Below are 21,533 nucleotides of genomic sequence, written 5' to 3'. Positions count from 1 at the left end.
GTCTAGTGATGATTTCTCATATCTTACTAGTCTCTTTCCATGCTGTCAGGCAGATAGTTGAACAGATATTACTTTATCCAGCACTGCTGTTAGCCATGAGCTGAGATACCTACAGCCCTTGGAAGACAGCTGGAGAGTTCTGAGGATCAAAGCTGGCTGTAGCTTTATGCGCAGCAACAGTGCTCTTTACACTGGTCTGATTAACTCATCACTGCTTCTCATTTTCCTCCATCAGTCCTCTGCACCTCATGTGGCAAACTGATCAGCAAGCTTGTCTCCTGGTGAAAAAAACATAGCAATAATAACTATCCAATTTCTTTTGCAAGTATGTGGCTACAATAGCTGAAGGCTGGAACAAGTGACAGTAGGAGAGAGTCTGGAGCTCAAGACCGCATGGCCAAGTGCCCTAGGAACTTCAGCTTTACAGCAGCAAAATGTGAGTGCTTTCTGTATCAGAGCTGTTTGAACAATCCAGATTAAACCGTTTTTTCCTTCAAATGGCTAATTTGGGGGCGTGCGGAGCTGTAGCCTCTTTGTCGCCACCTCATGCACCTACGGGCCCACATGCCTAAGCAGAGGAGCCAGAGGACGTTTCTACCTGCCCCTGCCCCATAACCTACCTCCCTTTGCTTTCCTGCCTGGAAAGGGAACAAGGGGCCGTGCAGCACAAGCAGAACAGGCACTGCTGCGTGAACCATCAGGAATGTGTAGCTGCTCCTCAGTAAGTTGCCAGACTGCCTTAAAAAGGACCAGTATGCAGGATGTTTAGGGTTTGGGTTGGGTTTTGTTGGTTGGTTGGTTGGTTTGGGGGGGAGTGGAACTCCCTTCATCAACGAAAGCGGGGAAAAAAGGCAAATTCATTGAAAGCTGGTTCAGTCTGGGAATGATTTAAGCCTTAAAATAGCTTCTCAGAATACACATGCCTCCCTCCATCGCTAATTACTTGGAAGCTTGGCTGCTCTTGCTGCACGGCAATCGCAGAGGCCGGACTCTGTCCCTAAAACCTCGCCCTGGGCAGCTGTAGGGCCGGAGTTAGAGACTTGGGTAACCGCAGGCTCTGTCCTGCAGCACGGCCGAGCCCACCCTGGGGCCTGGGCCCACACCAGGGGGAATTCTGTAGGCTGTGAAGCTGGAAGATGCAGAGGCTCACGCTCATTTTCAAGTGTACTTTTTATTGCTGTGGCAATGACAGGAAACGGCACCCGGGATCAGCAATGCCCAAATCAAAGCCCTTTTTAAGAAGGTAAGTTTAAAGAATAAGACTTTCACAAGTGCGGTTTTCTTTGCAGCTGCTTGGCTTCCCCCGACACCAGCAGCCGTTCCCCCGAGCCCCGGCCGGCGGCCCTCTGATGTTAACGAGCCAGCGGCGATGCCCCATTGAGCTTTTAAAGGGGCCTTAATGGCCCGGGCGAGGCGCGGCCGCCCACCCCCGGGGGAAGCGGCCATCGGGGCTGAGCGCCCTTGCCCCGCGCTCCGCGCACTCGCCTCGCCGCCCTCCGCTGTGGCGGGCCGGGGCCCGCGAAGGGCCGCTGCCGCCTCAGCCCAGCGCGGTCACAGCCGCGAAGCGGCGCGGGGCAGCCGAGGCGGCCTTCCCGAGCCAGCGCCGCCGGCCATGGCGGCCCGCCGGCTGGGGCTGGGGCTGGGGCTGGGGCTGGGGCTGGGGCTGGGGCTGGGGCTGGGGCTGGCCTGGCTGCTGAGCCTGCCGGCGGCGAGCGGCCTGCCCCTGGCCCCCGGCCCGCCCCTGGCCCCCGGCCCGCGGGACGAGGTCCTGGCGGCGGCCTTGCAGCGGCTGCGGGAGGTCTTCGACATCGAGGAGCTGCCGCCCGACGTCCTGCCCCGCAGGAAGCCGCCCCAGTTCATGGTGGATCTCTTCAACAAGGTGGCCGACTCCAACGGCATCACCCGCGCCCCGGGACTGCTGGAGGGCGACGTGGTGCGCAGCTTCGAGGACCGAGGTGGGCCGGGGGCCCTGCCGGGGCCGGGGGGGCGGCGGCGGCGGGGGCGGGGGCCGAGCCGAGAGGTGAATTCCCCGCAGCAGAGCAGCGCCGGCGTTTCCCGAGCGGGGGAGCGGCCTCCGTGCCCGCGCCGGAGCCCCTTCCTCCACCTGCTGCAGAGCCCCTTCCTCCACCTCCTGCTTCGCGTCGTGTGCGTGTCCCGCGGATTTGAGCAGACCTGGCAGCTGCTATGGAAGACGCGGGGCTACAGCTTATTTTGCGGGGTCTTGGGTTGTTGCTAAAGAAGGCTCTCTTCCAGTTCACGTGGACCAGTACCACTTCTACTTCGACGTCAGCGCCATGGAGAAGGGCGAGCAGATGCTGAAAGCCGAGTTCAGGGTCTTCAAGCTGAAGAGGACCCATGTGTCTGGAAGGTCTGACATGAAACACTTCTGCAGAGTAAGTGGGGAAATAACGTGTCAGTTGAACGCTTAACTTGTGCTTTCATTGTTAGTAATACTGAGGAGTGCAACCACTGACCGCATAAACCTGCTTTATTTTTATTTGATTGTCGTCCACTCTTTTTCTTTGCCTCCAGCATGCAAAAAAGTAGACGTGAGGTTTCGGCTTTGGCAGTATGCTGTTCTTTGCGTGCTATGGCAGTGAGCTCTCCCTAAAGATACCCATGTCAGGCCTATCTCGAACCATACTGTACTTTTCTGGGGTTTGAGGTGTTTTGAAATCTGAATCGAAATTTATCTGCTTGAGCTGCTCTAAAAAATAATAATAGCAATCAGGGATTCGTAGGAAAATGGGGCAGGTGGGGACTCTGACGTTGAGGGTATCTGTCCCCTTGGCAAAAGGCAGGATTGGACTTTTTGCAAACCTGAAGACAAAGATGTGGAGGAACAGAAGACTTTCATGGTATCAGATGTTCAAAATAGAAAGAAAAGGGATGGTCAGGATATTTTTCTGTAGTATCAAACAGTCCAATATCGTGCCTCTGCACACATCTAGAAGTAGATGTATGTAGCAATACTTGTTTTTCTGTTAAACTGTCCAAAAACTACTTTTTGCCTGGTTTAGAATGACAGTACAGTTTTACAGCTATGATGTGGCAGAAATATGCATAATCTTCATCCTCCTTGTTTTGCTGGAAGAACAATTGGTTTCATTTCTTACTGTTTTGTTATATTTCTCTCATCAAGGTGGAAGTGCATGAGCTCTTGGAGAGTGGAAGTAAGCCACAAAAAAAAAATCTCATTGCATCAAGATTATTGTCCCTGTACACAGAAGGCTGGGAAGTATTCAACGTCACACAGACAGTAAGCAGAGAATTCTGACTTAATTCTGAATCTCCTAAGATGACAGTCAGCTTGCAACTCCAGCATTGCCCTTAATGCTGGGTTTTGTGGTCAGTTCAAACTGAAGGACAGCAGCAGCAAGAGAAGCTTTCTTTCTACACTTACAAGTACACCTGGTGCTACCTGAATTAAAGAAGTGTTTATATGCTGCTAGCAGCACAGGCATGATGAGAATTGAGTAACCCAAACCTAGTCGATAGGAGGGACATCAGGCCAAGTATGTCATTGTGATTAACACGTTAGTCTTTAGGCTGCCAAAGGAGATGGCATTGATCGTGTGCTAAGAGCAGGTTTTCATTTCTCCTTTTTATTCTGGTGACATTACTACAGAACAGATGTGCAGTGTGCTTTAATGTTGTGTTTCTGGAATTGATCAGGGTTGGATTGTTTTTCATTTAACTTCCTCTGTAGACTTCTTTATTTGTTAGTTTCAGGATGTGTTTTGTAGATATCCTTAAACTGTAACAGTATGTGAATGCCTTTGCATAGCAAAAAAACAGATGTGGTTTAAAACATACAGTTTCTTGGGTTTAAATCTGTACTCTCAGACAGTGTTTTCTGTTGCCTAAGCTTTATGATCAGACTGAAGAGTGTACTTGGATGATTGGTGGAGTTGCATCTTAAGCCATGATAGCCCTGCTTGAGAATGGCCTGGCCTTATCTATTAGTTTGTAATTATAACAATTAGATAAAGTAAATTTGCTTGATTGCAAGTTAATCTCTTCAAATGCCATGTTTGTTAGATTTAAATGAGTTTTAATGGTAAGGAAAGTCTGGAGAGTTCATATTACTGTGTTATTAAGATTGCTATGAAAAATAAATTCCTGGCTGAAGTCAGAGAGGATTTATTTTAATGTTAATTTTAACTCCTAGACTCATCTATTCACTAGTAAATTCTCTGAAATTAATTATCTTCCTCTAAATGTAGCTTTGGGGAATGCATATGGTATTTTGTATTTTTAAATGTTGAATTACTGGTTTAAATATTAAACTCAATTGAGTCTCAGCTATACAGTTACCTCACTTCTTTCATAATATATGTTCTTATGCTCTGATGGCTTGTTGCCTGTTCCCTTTTTCTAATATAAACATTGCTCAATCGTAATGCTGTAATAAGAATATTGAAACAGTATTTTTCATTTCCCTGTCATTAACAGGTCTCCAAGTGGGTTGGAAACAGCAGGTCCAACCATGGCTTTTTGATAACTACAACACATGTGTTCAACAATAGAATTGAGCACAACCTGGTTAAGTTTGCCAAGAGCCAGGGCACTTTGCAGGAGAGTAGAAATGCTCTCCTTGTCCTCTTCACCAACAGTAACAAACGGAGGTCTTCCAGCTTTGTACCCTCTTCCACAAGTAAGTTCACACAAAAGCAGCAGCTCTGTTTTAGAATATGAACTCCCTGTTCATTTTCTTTTACCTTCTGCTACCTCATGTATACCTAATCTCAGTATTTATTTGCAGTGTTGAACAGGTTTGAAGTTCAGCTTTGTCACTGATCAGAGTTTGATTTGATAGTTTTTGCTAGTAGGTCACCCAGCATCTTGGTTTGCAGGGTTTTCTGTAGACGATTGAATTTGCATATTGGAAAGAAACTGTGTAGGAATTGCATCAATATTAAGAAGTAGCTGGTGAAATTGATTAAAAACAAAAATGAGGCTGGCCTGTTTATTTTTGTTTTCCAAAGAAAATTTTTATAGTGAAGTCTTAGATCCCAGTTTAATGAGCATCAAGCTCTGTATGGGATACTGTGCCAGGATTGAGAAATTGATACCCATTTCTCAACGAAGATACTCCCTAGACCTGCCTGTTGTTTGTGATCTGTCAATCTGTGCAGATTGTTCTTCTACCAGCCTGTGTATCAGTGGTTTTTAGCCTCTGTACGTGGATCTTGAGGTCTCCATGGACATTTATCAAGGCTTCTCAGAAGATACTTTAAGAAAGCAAACCTATTGTCAGTAAGCTTCATTCTCTAGCAGAGTTCTGTAAACCTGGTGGTAATTTTTTTTAGATCCAAAAACTGAAAAATATTTTTTAAAATATTGCTTTACAGGAACACACTCTGTTTTGCAAGTGTATGTATGGGTAGAGTTCCTGGAAAGAGAATACTAGAGAGAGAAAAAGACTGTGATGTCCACCCTCCGTTAGCACTGTTCAGTATGATATGTGTTGCAGGAGTGGCCATACAAAGACCTTTAATACCATTCTGACCAGATTCAGCCCTGAAAAGGGCCTGTGGAGTTCACCAAATGTCTTTAGTATATCATTGAGCTTTTCCTTTGTATTTCTGCTGAGTTGGGGCCTTTCAGGCCACAAAGTGAAACACAAGATTTGGCAGGTTTTGAAATATGGCTGAAATGGCAATTTCACACATCCTTTCTGGTACTTTCACGGTTTTAAGTGTCATTTTAAAATCTACTCTGAAGACTTTGAGGTAGATTTATGGAATAGACTTTCATGCAGAATACTGTACTTAGGAAATTAATTTCTTTTGAGAAAGATTAACACACAACTTCCTTTCCCAACCAGATATGAACCCTGCCGAAAACGATGCTTCACGCATGCCTCATGAAACTGAGATCATCAAAAGCAGCAGTGGAAGCATCAGCAGGAGACCTCGAGCTGCTGCAATCCCTTCTGCCAAAAGCCAGGTAGCAGCATGTCATCGAAGGGAACTCTACGTTGACTTCCGTGCTATTGGCTGGTCAGGGTGGATTATCTACCCAAGTGGATACAATGCATTTTATTGCAGAGGATCCTGTCTTTTCCCCTTGGGGGAAAGTTTAAATGCAACAAACCATGCTACAGTTCAGTCCATAGTCCATACACTTAAACTGTCTCAAGGTGTCAGCACGCCCTGCTGTGTGCCAGATGAATTGAAGTCCCTCAATCTTCTCTACTTTGATGACAAAGAGAATGTGGTCCTTAAAAATTACAAAGACATGGTGGCAACCAGGTGTGGTTGTCATTAACAGGACCTTTTTTTGTCTGTATTTGGTGTGTGCCTGGATTCAGTTCCCCATTTGCCACTGAAGATACCAAGGCAGATGGCATTTCGGTTTACAGGGCAGGAGAGCCAGAAACTTAGCTGTGCTTCACATCCTTCTCCCCTCACCATGGCTGTGTGGAGAGGTGTTTAAGGCTGGCTTTTGAAGAGCTGTGGGCTTCTGGAGGGTATGCTGACCTGCACAGAGAGCTCTTTGAGTGCCTGTACACCAGAGGAAACCATTAAAATGGGAACTTGCTATGTGGCGGAGTTGAAACGCATTAAGTTGAGCATTCAGGTTAAGGTCTTGTTCTGTACATTGAGGCTCACAATTTCTGATGCTTTAACAGGCACGGTATCCTGCCTCAATCCAGGATGGTGTGCAGGTCTCTTAGTAACACAGCCTTATCCAGTTTTGACTGCATGATCTGGTGGGGATGTACACTTCCACATAGAGCTTTCAGGATGGTTGTTTGCCCAGAGCTAATGTCAGAGGCCTTTACCATCTGCAGCTCATGCATTACCCGGAAATGCCCTTCTTCCCCCAGTTCTTTATGCAACTCTACCAAATGCAGAGACCTTGTAAGTCCCCTTGGGACTCGCTAGCCAATCTGAGGGAACACATAGGTCAGTGTTTGTCTGTGAATCGGCAAACATAGCTTTCAACTCAGGGGCACCTCTGTACGATGAAGGGTCAGCCAGTCCCCCTCTTTGTAAAATCATTCTCTTCCACCATGGTCTGCTGTGGCTGTTAGGCTGTGTGGCAGCAGAGATCACCTTTGTGTATTTATACAGTGGCTGTACAATGGGATCCTAAGCTTGGGTCAGAATCCCCATAGTTTAGCAGGAAGAAAGAGGACCACTAAGCTTTGGAGGTCCATGAGAATATGCTGGATGCTGGCCTGGTCCTGTATCTGAGGCAAGGTTGATGGAAGGTACTCACTGATTCCATTCCATTCTTCTTGAAGAATAGGACATAGACTTGGAAGGGGCCCCCTGAGGTCTTTCAGGCTTGCTACAATTTAATGCAGGTAACCAGCCCATTGCAGTTTCTCAATCAACTCATTGAGTTGTAACTTAAGCCTGGTTAAGTTTCTTGTCTCCATTAATCCTTGAAGGAGGCTGACTTCTCACAGAATGTGACATCTCCCGTGGGTAGAAACTTCATGGAGAATTTTTTTACTCCAATGAGATTTAAAAAAACCCAAATTATTTATGTAAATGTTTTTCTTTCTGTAAATACTGATGTCTGTAATAGATTTATTTTATTTAAAACCCAAACACTTCTTAACTTAATCTGTAATATAAAATGTTAATTTTCAAATAAATGTAATGTAACATTGGTCTGGTTATTTGTGTTGTATTTGAACCTCCTTCCTAGAGTCATGAATCAAATACTTTTCTAGAAGAGAAGACATTCCCGATGGCTTCAGTGGGTACTGTATCAAGTCCTCTGACTCCATGTCAAGGTGTATAATAAGGTAAGCAGAATAGATGTGTTTCCCTTCAGGGAGGATCCAGTAATTTTTCCTGAAGTGGAACTTGCATTGAAGCTTCTTATAACTCTTACTTGAGTTAGGTGTAGAGATAAAAGCCCTTCAGGTTGGTCACATGTGGTGCTTGTAACAAAGCCTACCTTGTGGAGGTCCTGAACTTAACATACCTGAGATGGTTTCAATTTTCTTGGTGTGTGCAAGGCCTTATTTTCATGTATGTTGTAATATCTTGGGATGCCTTCATTAAAATTTCAGTAAGTTAGAAAGCCAGGACAAAAGAAACACAGTTATTCACAGATATAATATATGGGTGAAAAGACTGCCCCATATGTGTAGGCCAGGCATGTGCTTATGGGAACTACAGCCTGGAATGGGTGGAACAGAGGAGCCTGAGCAAGACAAGGATTCAAAAGGATGGCATGCATGTGTCAGTGTGGAGAGATGGGTTTTCTTCCACCTAGTTGTTTCTCTCGAAGGCTGCAGAGACTGTTGTAAGTATCAGCAGCGCTGTGACGCTCCGATGACAGAACAGCCTCAAGAGCAGGTCTTGCTGCTGGGAGCAGCAGTTAAGGCAAAGGACTTGGTGCTTGGTCCAGGCTGGAACAGGCAGTGGAGCATTCAGAAGCCCATTTCTGTTAGGGACAAAAGGCTTGATTCCCCCACACCACGGAAACAGGCTGTAATAGGGCTCCTGTATTTCCATCTGGCAGACCACGTGTTGAACTAGTGGTGCGTGAGCTATGCAGTGCAGGCACAGGGACTCCAGTACCACAACGTTTCAAACCTGCTGTATGTGCACAGCATGGCAGAACAAAAGTGTTCATCCTTTTGGCAGAATAGCCCATCGTTGCCATGCTGACCACGCTGCCTCATGTTCAGAATTCCCAGACAAATGGCCAAAGTCTTCCTCTGCCTATGTAAAACTTCTGTGTAGGGCAGGAGGAAAAAAAAAAAAGGGTGTTTTGATCTTGGTATTTGGTCACCCTGGTAAAGTAGAATATAGATTTGGTAGCAGGGTGGTGCAAACTGCTGTATCAGCCACGCCCAGCCATCGGATTCAGTGCTATTGGCAAAGGGACCTTGGAAAGCGTAAAGAGTCGCAATCTCACTTTACTGGTTTATTTCCCAGGCTGCTGTTCTGCACTTTTCCCTTTTCACTGCAGAAGTTATCTGTGGCATTTTAAGTCTGTAGGAACCACACCTTGGGAGTGGGAAAATGTATCCACAATGAGAGTCCAGAGAAGGTGATTTCTGAATGGTGACTTCAACTCATGTTGTCTATGCTTCTTTTGGTAGGAGCCATGAGAACTGAAGCCAGGAGTTTTCACTGCCAAATAATGCTGGGAGAAGGACTGCATTTGGAATGGGCTGGCTGAGGCAGGTTCTGTGTCTAACACACTCTAGTCTTCTGTCTGTGACATGACAAATGCTTCTAGCACCATCAGCTGTGTATCAGCTGCATCCTTCACCACTCAACTCAGAGAATTGTCCATTTTTCCAGGGTATCTTAATGGGTTTCTTCTTGTTTCAGATGCCAGGAAAAAAAAGGAAAATTTTCTATTGAAAAGCAAGTATGATTAATAAATAAATGATGGGCACACTGAATACTAGCTAACATAGTGCTGCCCTACAATAGGTGAAATATGCACAGTCAAGCTAGGAGCACTCAGTAGTTTTGCACACATTAAATTATTTTTTTTTCTGCACCACTCAACATAGTCTCATTATGCCCCATTAAACCCTGATAATTAAAACAAAATATATTGGAATTGTTTATCCTGGACTTTGTAAGGAAATGAGGTTCATAATAATGCCAAGGGAAAAAATTTACACTACACCAGAACTTGTAATTAGAATAACGATTAAGCACAAGTATGCTCTTTTTTTTCTTTTTTTTTTTTTTAAGAATAAAGGTACATTTTCTTCTATTCGTTAACTGAAATAAGTAAGAATTCCAAAATAAGAAATGCTACACTTTGGAGTCTTGGTTTAATCAGAACATCATATGTTTAGGTGGCATACCAAAAAGCAACAGCTAGGATTTTGGAGGGAATAGGGGTAGTCTTCAGCATGGACAGTCTGGAAAAGGATTGGTGACTCAAGTTGTGCGTTGTTAATACCATGTTGCATCACAACTGCAGCAAGAAGAAGCAAGGGAAGCAGCAAACCCCGTTGTGATAAACGCTCTACCAAGACCAACGAGGAGCACACCTGGCCCTGAAGAGCTCTTCTTGTAAAGAGCAGAAACAAAAAGGAATGACTTCAGATTTCATACGCAGGATGCCACCAAGAGCATCGACACCCCAGACTGAAATTCGGAGGTATACAGAGGAAGAGCCCCATGTTAAAGGACTGAGAGCCTTGCAGCATCTCTCCCCTGCCTCCAGCTCCAAGCCTCACTGAGGGCATGGCTACAGCAGGCGTGGGGCTGGCTGCCTGAGCAGGCTCAGCTGGTGGCTGGAAGCAGCAGAGGGCCCCATTAGCCATTCACAGCGCTCAGCTCTGCAGGTCAAGGCCTGCTGGCTTGGATCTCTGACAGCTAATGGGTCTATGGATCCTCTCCATAGCATGGGATCAGTGTGATTCTCCTCTGGTAAATAACACACCTTGCCTTTTATACCCACAGGAACAAGGCAAGCAGGATTTCAGGGGCAGAAAGACTCAGGCAATGCCTAGAAGGAGAATCCAACCCCATGGTAAAGCTGTAGGGTTATGCTCAACCCCATGATAAAGAATTTGGCCCGGGTTTGGAACTAAAGAGGTCCAGGTACGTGAGGTATGTGCAGTCACATGCATTATCGTGTAAGGTAGGGAGAGCACTAAACCTGGTGCCGACAACACAGCAGTGGGATGGAAGTGGGATTTGAGTATGTTGTGGAGGAGAGCTAATGGTAAAGAGCACAAATCCACAAGAGATGAGACTTCCATGGTCTCCTGTTTGTAGAAATGTTTGTTTTAAGGGATTTCTGTGGTGCTCCTGTCGCAAGGTATAGATGAGAAGGTGCTTCTTGGCACTGAAGCAGGGGGAGGGGTATGCTGGGGGTGTCCTGGGGCGGGTAAGGCAGAAGGGATGGGCTTGGGGAAATTGCTCTGGGATGGTTTCCTTTGTGAGGGGGGAGATAATGTAAATGTGCCTGCCCTAAGGAAGCTGGAACACAGCAGTGCTGTAAGCAGCTGAAAAGCCTCTGCTCTGTCCGCTCTGCAGGCTTGAAAATCATGTTCAGTATGAGGCATCCAGTTAGGAATGCTCTGAGTTGTTTCCAGGCTGCCTGGGCTAGTTACTACGGTTCCTGTTCTCTGTGTAGGAAATGGGGCGCTTAGATGCTTTACTTAGACCCATGGAGGATAGTATTTGATTCATAGCCTGCGGAGCTTGTGTCCTGAAGAGAGGAGAGAAGCTGGGTGCCTATCATAAGTTCCAGGGCTTTCCCACAGATACCGAACCCTCCAGATTGTCTCCAGTCCCTTTAAGATCACACATGCAAATATATACATGCAAATGCGTTGTATACGTGTGGGTTCTTTCTTATGTACACCCGTGGGCCCGTGCATTCCTGTTCAGAGGCAGCCTCCCTCCTCGTTCATCCCAAACTGCTTCCCCAAGGATGGCGCTACTTATACCTAACCGAGGTGGAGCGCTCGGGGCTAGTTGGAGAACATTGCCACGTCCAGAGGGTGAGCTTCAATGGCTTTGTGCAAAAGTATGTCACACCTAGGCTGGTTCTCCCTTTCTGGTGTGGAGTGTAGCTCAGCTCACCTCCAAGGAGAGTAGTTAGCAGGTGTGAATTGACCTTTGGTGAATGAGACAATCGTGCCTTAAAGCAGCTAATTAAATGTTTTCTTTCTTCCTACTGGGTTTATTGCTTAGAAGCCATTCACAGAATAAGAGGGACTGCTAAATTTCTGTTGTCACAAGGATGTGTGCAGCTACAGATTCGTGCAGATACTAACTGCCCTAATTCAGAGCAAGATCACAGCCTGTCCAGGTCTGGAGAACAAAAGGTGTAAGTTTTGCCTGCAAGTGGGAAAATGACCTGTTACTGGGAAGCGATTGGCCTTTAACTGGAACCACTATTTGGTGATGCTGTAAATCCAGGCCTCATGACACAAAGTGGCATTATGGCATAAATCCCAGTATACTGGATCAGATCTGCTCACGAAAATCTTGCTTGGTTAACTATGAAGTTAAAGGGAGTTGTCAGACAGCATAAAGGCGGTGCATGTACTTAAAAATCAGTGTAGACTCTGTACTGTGATCCATGTAGGAATCAACTTTTTGTCCATGTCAAATTTTCTGCTGAATATGCTGAGCCAGTGTTGGTAGCCAGGGAACTCTGTCCTCAAAAGGCATAGACAAAAACATCAAGTATAATTTCCTCCAAACATGTCTGAAATTCCCTAGGGTTAAATCAAGCTAAGAATTGGGCCAGCTTTCCTGACAGTGAAAGCCCTACAGGGCAAAGTGCTGCTGGGAATAAATGATCACAATTTTCAGAATAAGCAGTGACTTCTGGATCTCCACTGCTACTCCCGGGATTCCTATTTTACTGCTGGAGTCCAGGCTGTAAGTGGAAGGTGTCAAGGTTTTAGTGATTCAAAATCAGAATTAGAACAGATGATATTGCAAGAAAAAGACTTGAGCAATAGGAGTTAAAACTCTGATTTCTTGACATTTGCTGTTAGAGCTAAGACATCAAATCTTTAAAAAAACCCAACGAAACGTACGCATATTAGATAATCCACGCGATATCTAACTTAACTAGATCAACAAATACCGTCTGAGAATTGTTTCAGTTTATTTAGTAAGATTTATGCTTTCTGTACCACAAGAAGAAGAGGAATGTGCACCATGTTGGGGGAATGGAAGATGTGATTTAGTTTGCCATTCTCAAAACACTCCCATGCTTGACTTATCAAAGAATAGAATCACAGAAAAAATTAGTCTGGAAAGGGCCTCTGGATATCATCTTTGCCCAACTTTCTGGTCAAAGCAGGGTGCTCAGGACCCTGTCCAGGTAAATTATGTGTATCTCAAAAGATGGAGATCTGACAACATCTCTTGGCCCCTGTCCCAGTGCACACCCACTCTCAGCTTGAGTATTTCCCTTGACCTCATGGCTATTCTCTTCCTAGTGCAACCCAGAAGGGGGTTAGGGGCTAGCCTTCAGCACTGCATAGATGTACCAAGGGCATATGATCAAGTCCTTATCCACAAGGATCCCCAGATAAACTAAGGAGTCAGCCCCTGGCCTGTGCCAATATATGGGGTTGTTCCCTCCCAGGAGCAAGACTTTGCATTTGGTGAACTCCATGTGGTTCTTGTTGTTTCCCATCCTGAATAACTTTCTGTTTCCTAAACGTGGTATTTAGTTTTAGCACTGGGTTTTGACACAGTTTTTTCTGCTTCTTTTGTCATGAAGATTTTGTCTTGATAAAAAAAATATTCAAAACCTCACATTTATTTTAAGATTATGACAATGCAAAAGCACTTCTAAATTCTCCAATGTTTCTCTGGAAATTCATAGTTCCTTAGTGATCCTCTTTACATTTATGTATTACCCTGGAAAGTTCACACAGGTTGGCTCAATAATAGCATAGATTACAAAATGAAAGTAGTTAATTTATTTTCATATGGTATTGCAAAACTTTGCTATCTAGTTTTCTGGTGGAAAATGGGTCAGCAGGTAGCTAACATATAATTTCTGAGATGTCTTGAGACTTCCTGTGATTATTTCTCCTAGATTATAATAAGCTCCTGTTTCCAAATATAATTTATAATTATTATTGCAGTAACAGTCTTTCTGATTCACAAGGGTACATTGTCACAGGTGTTGCATTTTCAGCCCTTGTTTTACAGGCTCAAGTCCTATTCCTAACTGTAGCTAGTGACTTCTACCAAGATGAGGTTTTTGACCTGGATATTGGACTGTTTCTCGTGTGCTTGGGCTGGCTGGTGGCTGAGACTTAGAGAAAATGGGGCTGGGATTCACTTTGCCCAACTTCAGATACTGACAACATGGACACCAACATGTGATCAAATTAATCCCACCCTGAGTGGCTTTCCTGGAGTCCCACAAAAGCCTGGTAGTCTTAGAGCTGGACCACAAGACTAACTTCCCGCTGGCAGAACAGTGATGATAGGCAGTCACCAAGTGACATTTTCAAACTGGCCATAGAGCTTCGGGAGCCAAAATTGCTGTACAGGTGGATGAGAGTCAGAGGCTACAGCACACTTGCCATTTCCAGCTGCCTATCACCTCCCTCCACTGGACACTGCTGCCACTGCTGATGTGCTGCGCTTGAGGTGGGTCCACAGCCGCTAAAGTCACCATCTGGCTCCTCATTCTGGTTTATAAGTAAGTGCGACAGCTCAGAAGCTGTTTCAAAGGCAGCAGTCTTTGGTAAATGGACAGGATAGACCATGGTCACACACCAGGACACCAACTGCCTCTGCGGCTCAACACCTTTCAGCCTCACTGCTTTCCTGCAGGAGGTACTGTGCAGGAATGGGCAGAAATATTTTTCCCCATTGCATGAGAATTTTCAAGGTCAAGCAGTCAAATCAGCTTTCAAATTTTTGCATGCCAAAAAGCTAAAAGAAAGATTTTACTAAAATTTTTGCTCAGGGTTCCATAATCCTTTATTCTAATTTCAACAACATAATTTTACATTTGTAATTTGAAATGATTTTAGGGTTTTCTTCATTACAAGTACCTTTTGGACATTTTGCAAACTTTTCTTATTTTTCAAACAAAATGTCAAAAGGGCATTTTTTTTTTTCTGTGAACAGCTTCAGTGTTCAAAGCTCAACATTTAATCTTTAAAAAGAAAACAATTAATATATTCTGAACAGGTTCATTCTCATTCTAGGCAGCAAGAGATATGTGTTCTGAGACTTGTGACTAGAACTCAAATGCACATATAAAATGTGAATGTAAACTTTGAAAGTGTAAGTATAATTTGCCCAAGAACAGGCTAAGAAAATAAACCTATTTAAAAAAAAAAGCATTAAATTGAAGCTTTGAATATTGCAAGCCCTAAATGAACTCCAGAAAATGCCAGCAGGGTTCTCTGCTCCCATCCAGCCAAGCAGCATAAACAAACTGATTAACAGCATGACCATGGCCATTCTCCTGTTGTTTCTTGGATGATGGCTCATGAATGTATCACTTGCTTCTCGAGCAAGGCCAATCTTAGGTATAAGAAGTCCATCAGCTGCCCAGAGCTCTGTGCTCCTCAAGACCACCCACCCTTTCCTTCTTCACCACACACTGTCATGAGATCAGCACTTTGTGGTAACCCCTGTGTGCTGACTACCTCTCCACACAGAAGCCCACAAGGTAGATTATGCTCTTACTTGATAGGTAAGTGACCTTGCAAGTACCACGATGTGTGATAACCTGTTCCTGTTCCAAGTCTTGTCTCAAGCCTTCCAGACTTATTTCACCAAATGCTCCAAGGTGCCTGAGACAGTGATAGGACCTGTATTGTAAGGTAAGAAAATGGGACAGAGGACATAGGAAAGGGTGGAGGAAGGGATTTGTGGTCCTGGTTTAAGAAAATATGTTGGGAAAGATAATGTTCATGAAGCCAGAGTTGAAAGGCTATATGGATGTTCTCTCAAGTTGAATTTTTTTAAGAATACTTTAGGACTCTGTCTCTAAATTTTGCATGACCTTGCACTGCCTTGTTCTTAAGCCCAAAGAATGAATTGCTATTGCCTCCTTTCCTTCATTCATGTAATATTCAGTTTGTTCAAATGGTTCCATCTCACTTTCTGAATCAACAAATTTCTGAATGTCAGTGAACACCATTATCAGTGTTTCAGCAATGCCTTTCATTAGCACAGAGCATCCAGGTCCTTGGAAATAACTCCAGAGGGATTTGGATGGAGAAAGGCCTAGTCCTAGTGTCCTGGTTTCGGCTGGGGTAGAGAATTGTCTTCCCAGTAGCTGGTGTAGTGCTATGTTTTTGAGTTTGGTTTGAGAACAATGTTGATAACACTGATGTTTTTAGTTGTGGCTAAGTAATATTTAGTCTAAAGTCAAGGATTTTTCAGTTTCTGATGCCCAGCTAACAAGAAGGCTGGAGGGGCACAAGAAGTTGAGAGGGGACACAGCCAGGGCACCTGACCCAAAGTGGCCAACGGGGCTGTGTCCCCTCCCAACTTCTTGTGCCCCTCCAGCTTTCTTGCTGGCTGCGCATGAGAAGCTGAAAAATCCTTGACTTAGTCTAAACACTACTTAGCAACAACTGAAAACATCAGTGTGTTATCAATATTCTTCTCATACTGAACCCAAAAGATAGCACTATACCAGTGACTAGAAAGACAATTAACTCTATCCCAGCCAAAACCAGCACACATAGTCTGAGTTTACTACTCTCTTCTGCAGTAGTTGTCCATTATGGACAACTTGAGTAAATCGATTAGTCTTTCTGTATCTCATTTTCCTACCTTCAAGTAATGCTACTACTTTTTCTCACTCTTACAGCTGCTCCCTTGGAAGTCTTTTCTCACAAATCTTGGTCAGAAGACTCATTTTAGTGGGAAAGAGCACATCTAGGAAAAAACACCTTTATATGACATCTTTACTAAAACCCCCAGAAAATCCCCCAGAAAACTAGTGTTGTTTTTCCTCAGCAAATCCTGGCATAGTCCCAGCCTGCACTCCCAGTCACTTCAGATGGTAAGCAGTATTGGGACCAGGCATAGGTCTGGTAAAGGCATAGCTCCAGGTAGAGAACTGTTGCTATTGAATAAGGCTCCTGGCAGGCTAATCCTCTGTGACACTAGAGATGCCACAAGGTACCTTCTTGTTCTTCATGGAGAGGGAAGACAAAGTATGGTTTATGGGCTGCATTCTGCATGTTTGTACAGTTCTGGCCATAGGACTGTAGTCCTGGCCAGCTCTGAAACGAAACACATAATTCTTTTAGACACTGTGTGGTGGACATTGAAGAAGATGTGTGTGTATCTACTTGAAGCTTGGTGTGACCTGGGTTGAATGAATATAATCCTTGTGGGGACCCAAGAGGTCATGGGATCAGGCCTGGCACACTGAATGACTTCTCAGTGGTATGTAATTTAAGCTAATATCCTTCTCTTCTCATGTGCTTCCTCTGCCATGTCATGAAATTTCTCTCCAAATCCATTGGTTGCTCAGCCCTGGCCCAGGCTTTTATTAGAGACTTTCCTCTTCTATGTTGCATGATCCCTTATCTAAGGATCATGTAATTTCAGTCCAGACAGCAGCTCTCAACTGAGAAACAAATATATCCAGTATATGCAGTCCCCATTAGAGAAAAAAAAAAAAAAGAAAAAAAAGAAAAAAAAGAAAGCTTACTTTCATTATAAGTGGGACCAGGAACGTAAAAGTTCAATTACCAGAATGCATTTGCTTTGTACACTTTAAACCTGCTGTAGCTAGTATAACTGGCACATGCAGTTGGGTCTAATTGCTGCTTTCCAGCTTGACCTAATTGATGCTCTGATTTGCAGTCACCTACCTCTATGAGCCCATGTTTCATTACATTTTACCCTTGCTCCCGAAATCCTAAAATCCCCATGGGGAGAAATAGATTACAGCAATCCAGAGCTTTTGTGTGTGAACTGACAATTCTTTCTCCCGTATAATTTTCTCCATCTACATGTGAACAATGAAAGTGCAGTAGGTTGACAAGGAGATGTATTAGTTACCCCAAAATACTCCTTATTTAGGCAGGCATAACTCCTTTTAACTCACTAGGAGTTTTACTTAAACTCTGAATGAAAACTGCAGTGGTATAAAATCAGCTCAGAGATATTTTCATAACCTAATTGGGATGTTTGTATTACAAAACTGTGTTAGTCTCTGCTTGTGATTACAAAGAAAAAGTTCTTTGCTGAAGAATGTGTCAGTATTTTCTGTGGAAAATGATTTAAAGAAAAGCTTTTGAAATATGGAAACCCATGGTTTTAGCTTCAAATAAGCATTTCAGTCATCATAAAAAAAAACCCTCTAGTGTCTCCTGCAGCTTTGATTTCAAACACGTCACATTCTTCATTAAAGCAATCATTGTTAAAACAGAGGGACATAAAGCAACATAGGATTTATTCCTTCATTAAACTGATGATCCGTACATGAAGCCAATTAACATTATGAGTCTGGTGAACATCAAGTGTAAAGAGGTTACAGAAAATTAAAAGCAGTCACCTTGGTCTTTAGATAAAGAAAGAACACTTTTACATTATAAATTATAAGAGTGTCCAAGCGGGACAAATCGGCAAATTTGGTTAATTGGAAAATACATTTTACTGCACATGAATTAGGGTAAAATAACCTTTTAGCTGCTAGCCTTTTTTTGTGGTCAGGTATTGAGAATCATGGGAAAGGAAGTGTTTGGACATGGAAAGGCAAGAGAGCCATTTCATCAAGCCTGAGCCATTCAGACTTTCTTGAGTTTTACAAATGATCCCCTCAAAGCTGAATGCTCTCAAGGAAAATGTCCATTCAGTGATTTTGCTCATCAGTTCAGTCCTAGGTTTTATTGTCATGGGAATAAAATGAGAAGAGGTATGTTTGTGTGTGCAGCACAGGAACAGTTCTGCTTTAAGACAGACACAATCAGCAAAACGTCTACCCAGAACTGTATTTACTTGGACTTTTCCTTGCAGACCTAGTAACTAATATTGATGTAATAATCATAACAGTAATAATGACAATAATAATAATAATAATGACAATAATAATAATAATAATAATATATGTAATAGAGACTTCAAGGACTTTGCATAAAAAGGGATTTTTTTTCTGAAATATTGTAGCTCACCTCTGTATGTTATTTCATGCTACAGCTTGTTTTTAGTGCTTGCCTTTGGTAGCTAGATGAGAGGAACTACCCGAGAAATACTAGCCATGATCCAAAGCAGTTTACTGGGGTTTGTTGTTTTTTTTTTTTTTCCTGTGGTCCCAGCTTCGCAGAAAAGCGCCTGCAGAGTGGTGACACGGAGAGGCCCGGAAACAGCCCTGACAACAGCTTTCCCCCGGAGAAGGGACTAACCCCGCGCTACACCCCAGCGGGCCGGGCCGGGCCGTGCGGGGCCGGGCCGGGCAGTGCCGGGCGGTGCGGGGCGGTGCGGGGCGGTGCGGGGCGGTGCCGGCGGGGCGCGGAGCGGCCGGCGCTGTCCGTGGTGCTGAATCGCGCGGCGCCGCTGCCGCCGCCCCTGGGCTCCGGCCGCCCGAGAACGGCACCCAAGACTCCGAAGCGCTAACTTTTAATTATGTCAGCCCCACGTTTCGTGCATTAAAATTAAACAGGCACCGAACTGGCGAGGGGTGGGGGATTATATATTGCTTAGTTATCTCCTTGTTTTTGCAGCTGCTGCTCCTTGGGAGAAAGTTGAGCCTCGCCCGGCTCGGGGTCCTTCTGCTTCTGTTTAAAAAGCAGCGACTTGGAGCTCTTCCCCGTGCTCCATTTCACCCTCTCTGCCTCCTGCAATACGCTGAACTTGCAGGCTTCAAACTGCTGGGGAAAGTGAGTCTTGGAGCCAAAACGGCAATGCAGCCCCCTGACTAGAGCAAGGCCTGAGAGCGCCATAATGAAGTTATTATTATTTTATTAGGGGTTCTTATGATAAAACACTCTGTCTCACTCTCACTCACTTCCCGACGTCAGAGGAAAAGGCACATCTGCCTATGTGCAAAGGGATCCTGCAGTACTGGCCCTGCGTGGACTTTAAAGCTCGGGATGGAGAGGCTGGCAGGGGAGATCCAGACAGTACCTCTGGGTTATGATGTTCTTTTTAAGGTTAATTGACCTAAAGCTTGTGCTGCTATTTTAAGGAGTGCAGTCGGATTCAGAACGTTGGTCTTGCGTCTTGCACCGTGCTGTAAAAGCCGTCTCAATTCATAGTATACTTTGCTGTTCAGAGGCTTGCCTGGATGGTAAGTCAATCTCTGTTGTCAAACAGCGATATCCCTAACAGTGTTTGTGTATGTGTATACATGTAAATATATATATGCATATATATATATATAAACATGTTTGAATGCAGCTTTCTAAATCTATCACTAGTATGCTAAAATTACAGGTGAATGGATAAGGTAAGATCAGATCAAATCAATTTGGATCTCGCCTACAATTATTTTTTGCCTCGCTTTGCTAAAATAATGCTTTACGGGACCTAAACATAACTTCAGCTTGAATATACATTAGGGGAATTTCCACGTCTATGCCTCGTGTGAAAAGCAGATAGAGCAGGTGATATTTCTAAGGCTTATTAGTATTTATTTAATGAGGTCGTACATGCAGAATAACTTTCCAAAGACATTGTCTCTTCAAATTCTCTTATCTATTTCTGCACCTGTATCATCTGTATCCATCTCCTTTGCTCTGGTATGAACGTGCTATGTCCTCAAACTCCCATCAGATCTGAGAGAGCCTGTGTAGATTTGCTCGCCCTTCCTGCACAGAACATTGCAATGTTTATAAAATATTAAATTTGTGTAGTCTGCCGGAGAAGCAATTGTTCCAAAATAAAATCAGCAGTCTAGACGAAACATAGACACCAGAACTTATCAACAGTTGTCTGACTTACATCTTCTGATGCATCTTGAGTGGGTCATAATACCAACTTTATTTTCAGTGGTGCATAAATTAATTACACGCATTTAATAACCAAAATATCATTATATTCCCCCTTTAATATCATAAAGGCTTTACGCCAGGGAAGCACTTAATGTGCAGGGGGCCATAACAGGCTATTATCCTTGTGTAATGCTATTACAGAACCAATTATGCGCCATTATACTTGCTTTTTTTGCAGTTTATGTGATTTGATCCAATCCCGCGTCCCTGACTTGAAAATTTCATCTGGGTACTTTAAAGTCTAATTTTCACCCGGGCTGAGGCAAGGGCCATCTCTCTCCGCTGAGCCTATGTCTCGGATGCATTTTAAAAGTAATTGCAAAGGGTCCCGCCGCATATCATTTGCAGACGGGAAGCGAGCATAAATCCAGAGACCCCTCGCTGTGAACAAAATCAAACTTTGCCGTGGTACGAGCGCTTGGAAAGGCAAGGCGCGTGCAGAGCGGGCCCCCAAAACGCATCCGGCGGCAATTAGCCGGCCCTTTGTCAGCGCCGGGGTCCAGGCGGCGGGGCAGGGCTCGCCCGGCACGGCACGGCACGGTCCGGCCCGGCACGGCACGGCACGGCGGGCCCGCCCCCGGCCCCGCAGCCCAGGGCACCCCGAGCGGGGCGGGGGGGTGCGGGGCGGGGGGGGCCGCCGAGCCCCGGAGCGCCAACGCTCAGAAAATAATGGGATTTTGTTGCTGCTGTTCACATTCCTGGTGTTTGCTGAGAAATGATGGGGTTTTTCTTTTCATCTTTCTTACCCCCCCCCCCCCCCCCCCCCGCTCTGCACACCACGTGGGCCATTTGTAGGGCCCAATAGACCTATCCAAGTTACTCACTGTAGACAGCGCTGGAAATAATCAGATTAAGGCCAATTATGCGTGAGATTATAAAGGCAAGTGCTGAGAGGCAGAGCATGCTGTAGACAGATATAAAGACATCTGGCCACTTCCAGAACTCCACAGAGCCCTTCTGTCTCTGCAGCCAACAACTCACAGCGCCTTATTCCAGTGAAAAATACCCCCAAACCTTACTGGTGATTTTTACTTCTATTCGGTTTAGGTATGGATTACTATTTTTATTATTTGCCTTCTGGATTTTTTTATATGACTGCATATAAATTTGAATAGATTTTTTT

The 21,533-nt window shown here is 44.6% G+C and overlaps 1 protein-coding gene across 1 annotated transcript; it reads left to right on the top strand.

Moving 5' to 3' along the window:
• Positions 1-1,214: 1,214 nt before the first annotated feature.
• Positions 1,215-7,630, top strand: LOC128146753 (bone morphogenetic protein 7-like). Its single transcript, XM_052798460.1, has 6 exons — positions 1,215-1,243; positions 1,699-1,955; positions 2,254-2,393; positions 3,143-3,259; positions 4,456-4,657; positions 5,831-7,630. Exons 1-6 carry the CDS (start codon positions 1,215-1,217, stop codon positions 6,271-6,273), a joined length of 1,188 nt encoding a protein of 395 aa, XP_052654420.1. The 3' UTR covers positions 6,274-7,630.
• Positions 7,631-21,533: the final 13,903 nt, after the last annotated feature.

Source organism: Harpia harpyja, chromosome 10 (assembly GCF_026419915.1).
Source record: "Harpia harpyja isolate bHarHar1 chromosome 10, bHarHar1 primary haplotype, whole genome shotgun sequence".
In the NCBI taxonomy this organism is placed as follows: Eukaryota; Metazoa; Chordata; class Aves; order Accipitriformes; family Accipitridae; genus Harpia; species Harpia harpyja.
The sequence above is the reverse complement of the archived record's forward strand: the minus strand, read 5'-3'. Positions and strand labels throughout refer to the sequence as shown.

What these genes read in the sequence shown, in the direction of transcription:
- LOC128146753 (XM_052798460.1), top strand. Translation starts at nt 1,215, where the DNA reads ATGCCCAAATCAAAGCCCTTTTTAAGAAG. An exon ending in TATTCAACGTCACACAGACA is followed by an intron (nt 3,260 to 4,455) that starts GTAAGCAGAGAA and finishes TGTCATTAACAG; the next exon opens with GTCTCCAAGTGGGTTGGAAA. An exon ending in CTTTGTACCCTCTTCCACAA is followed by an intron (nt 4,658 to 5,830) that starts GTAAGTTCACAC and finishes TTTCCCAACCAG; the next exon opens with ATATGAACCCTGCCGAAAAC.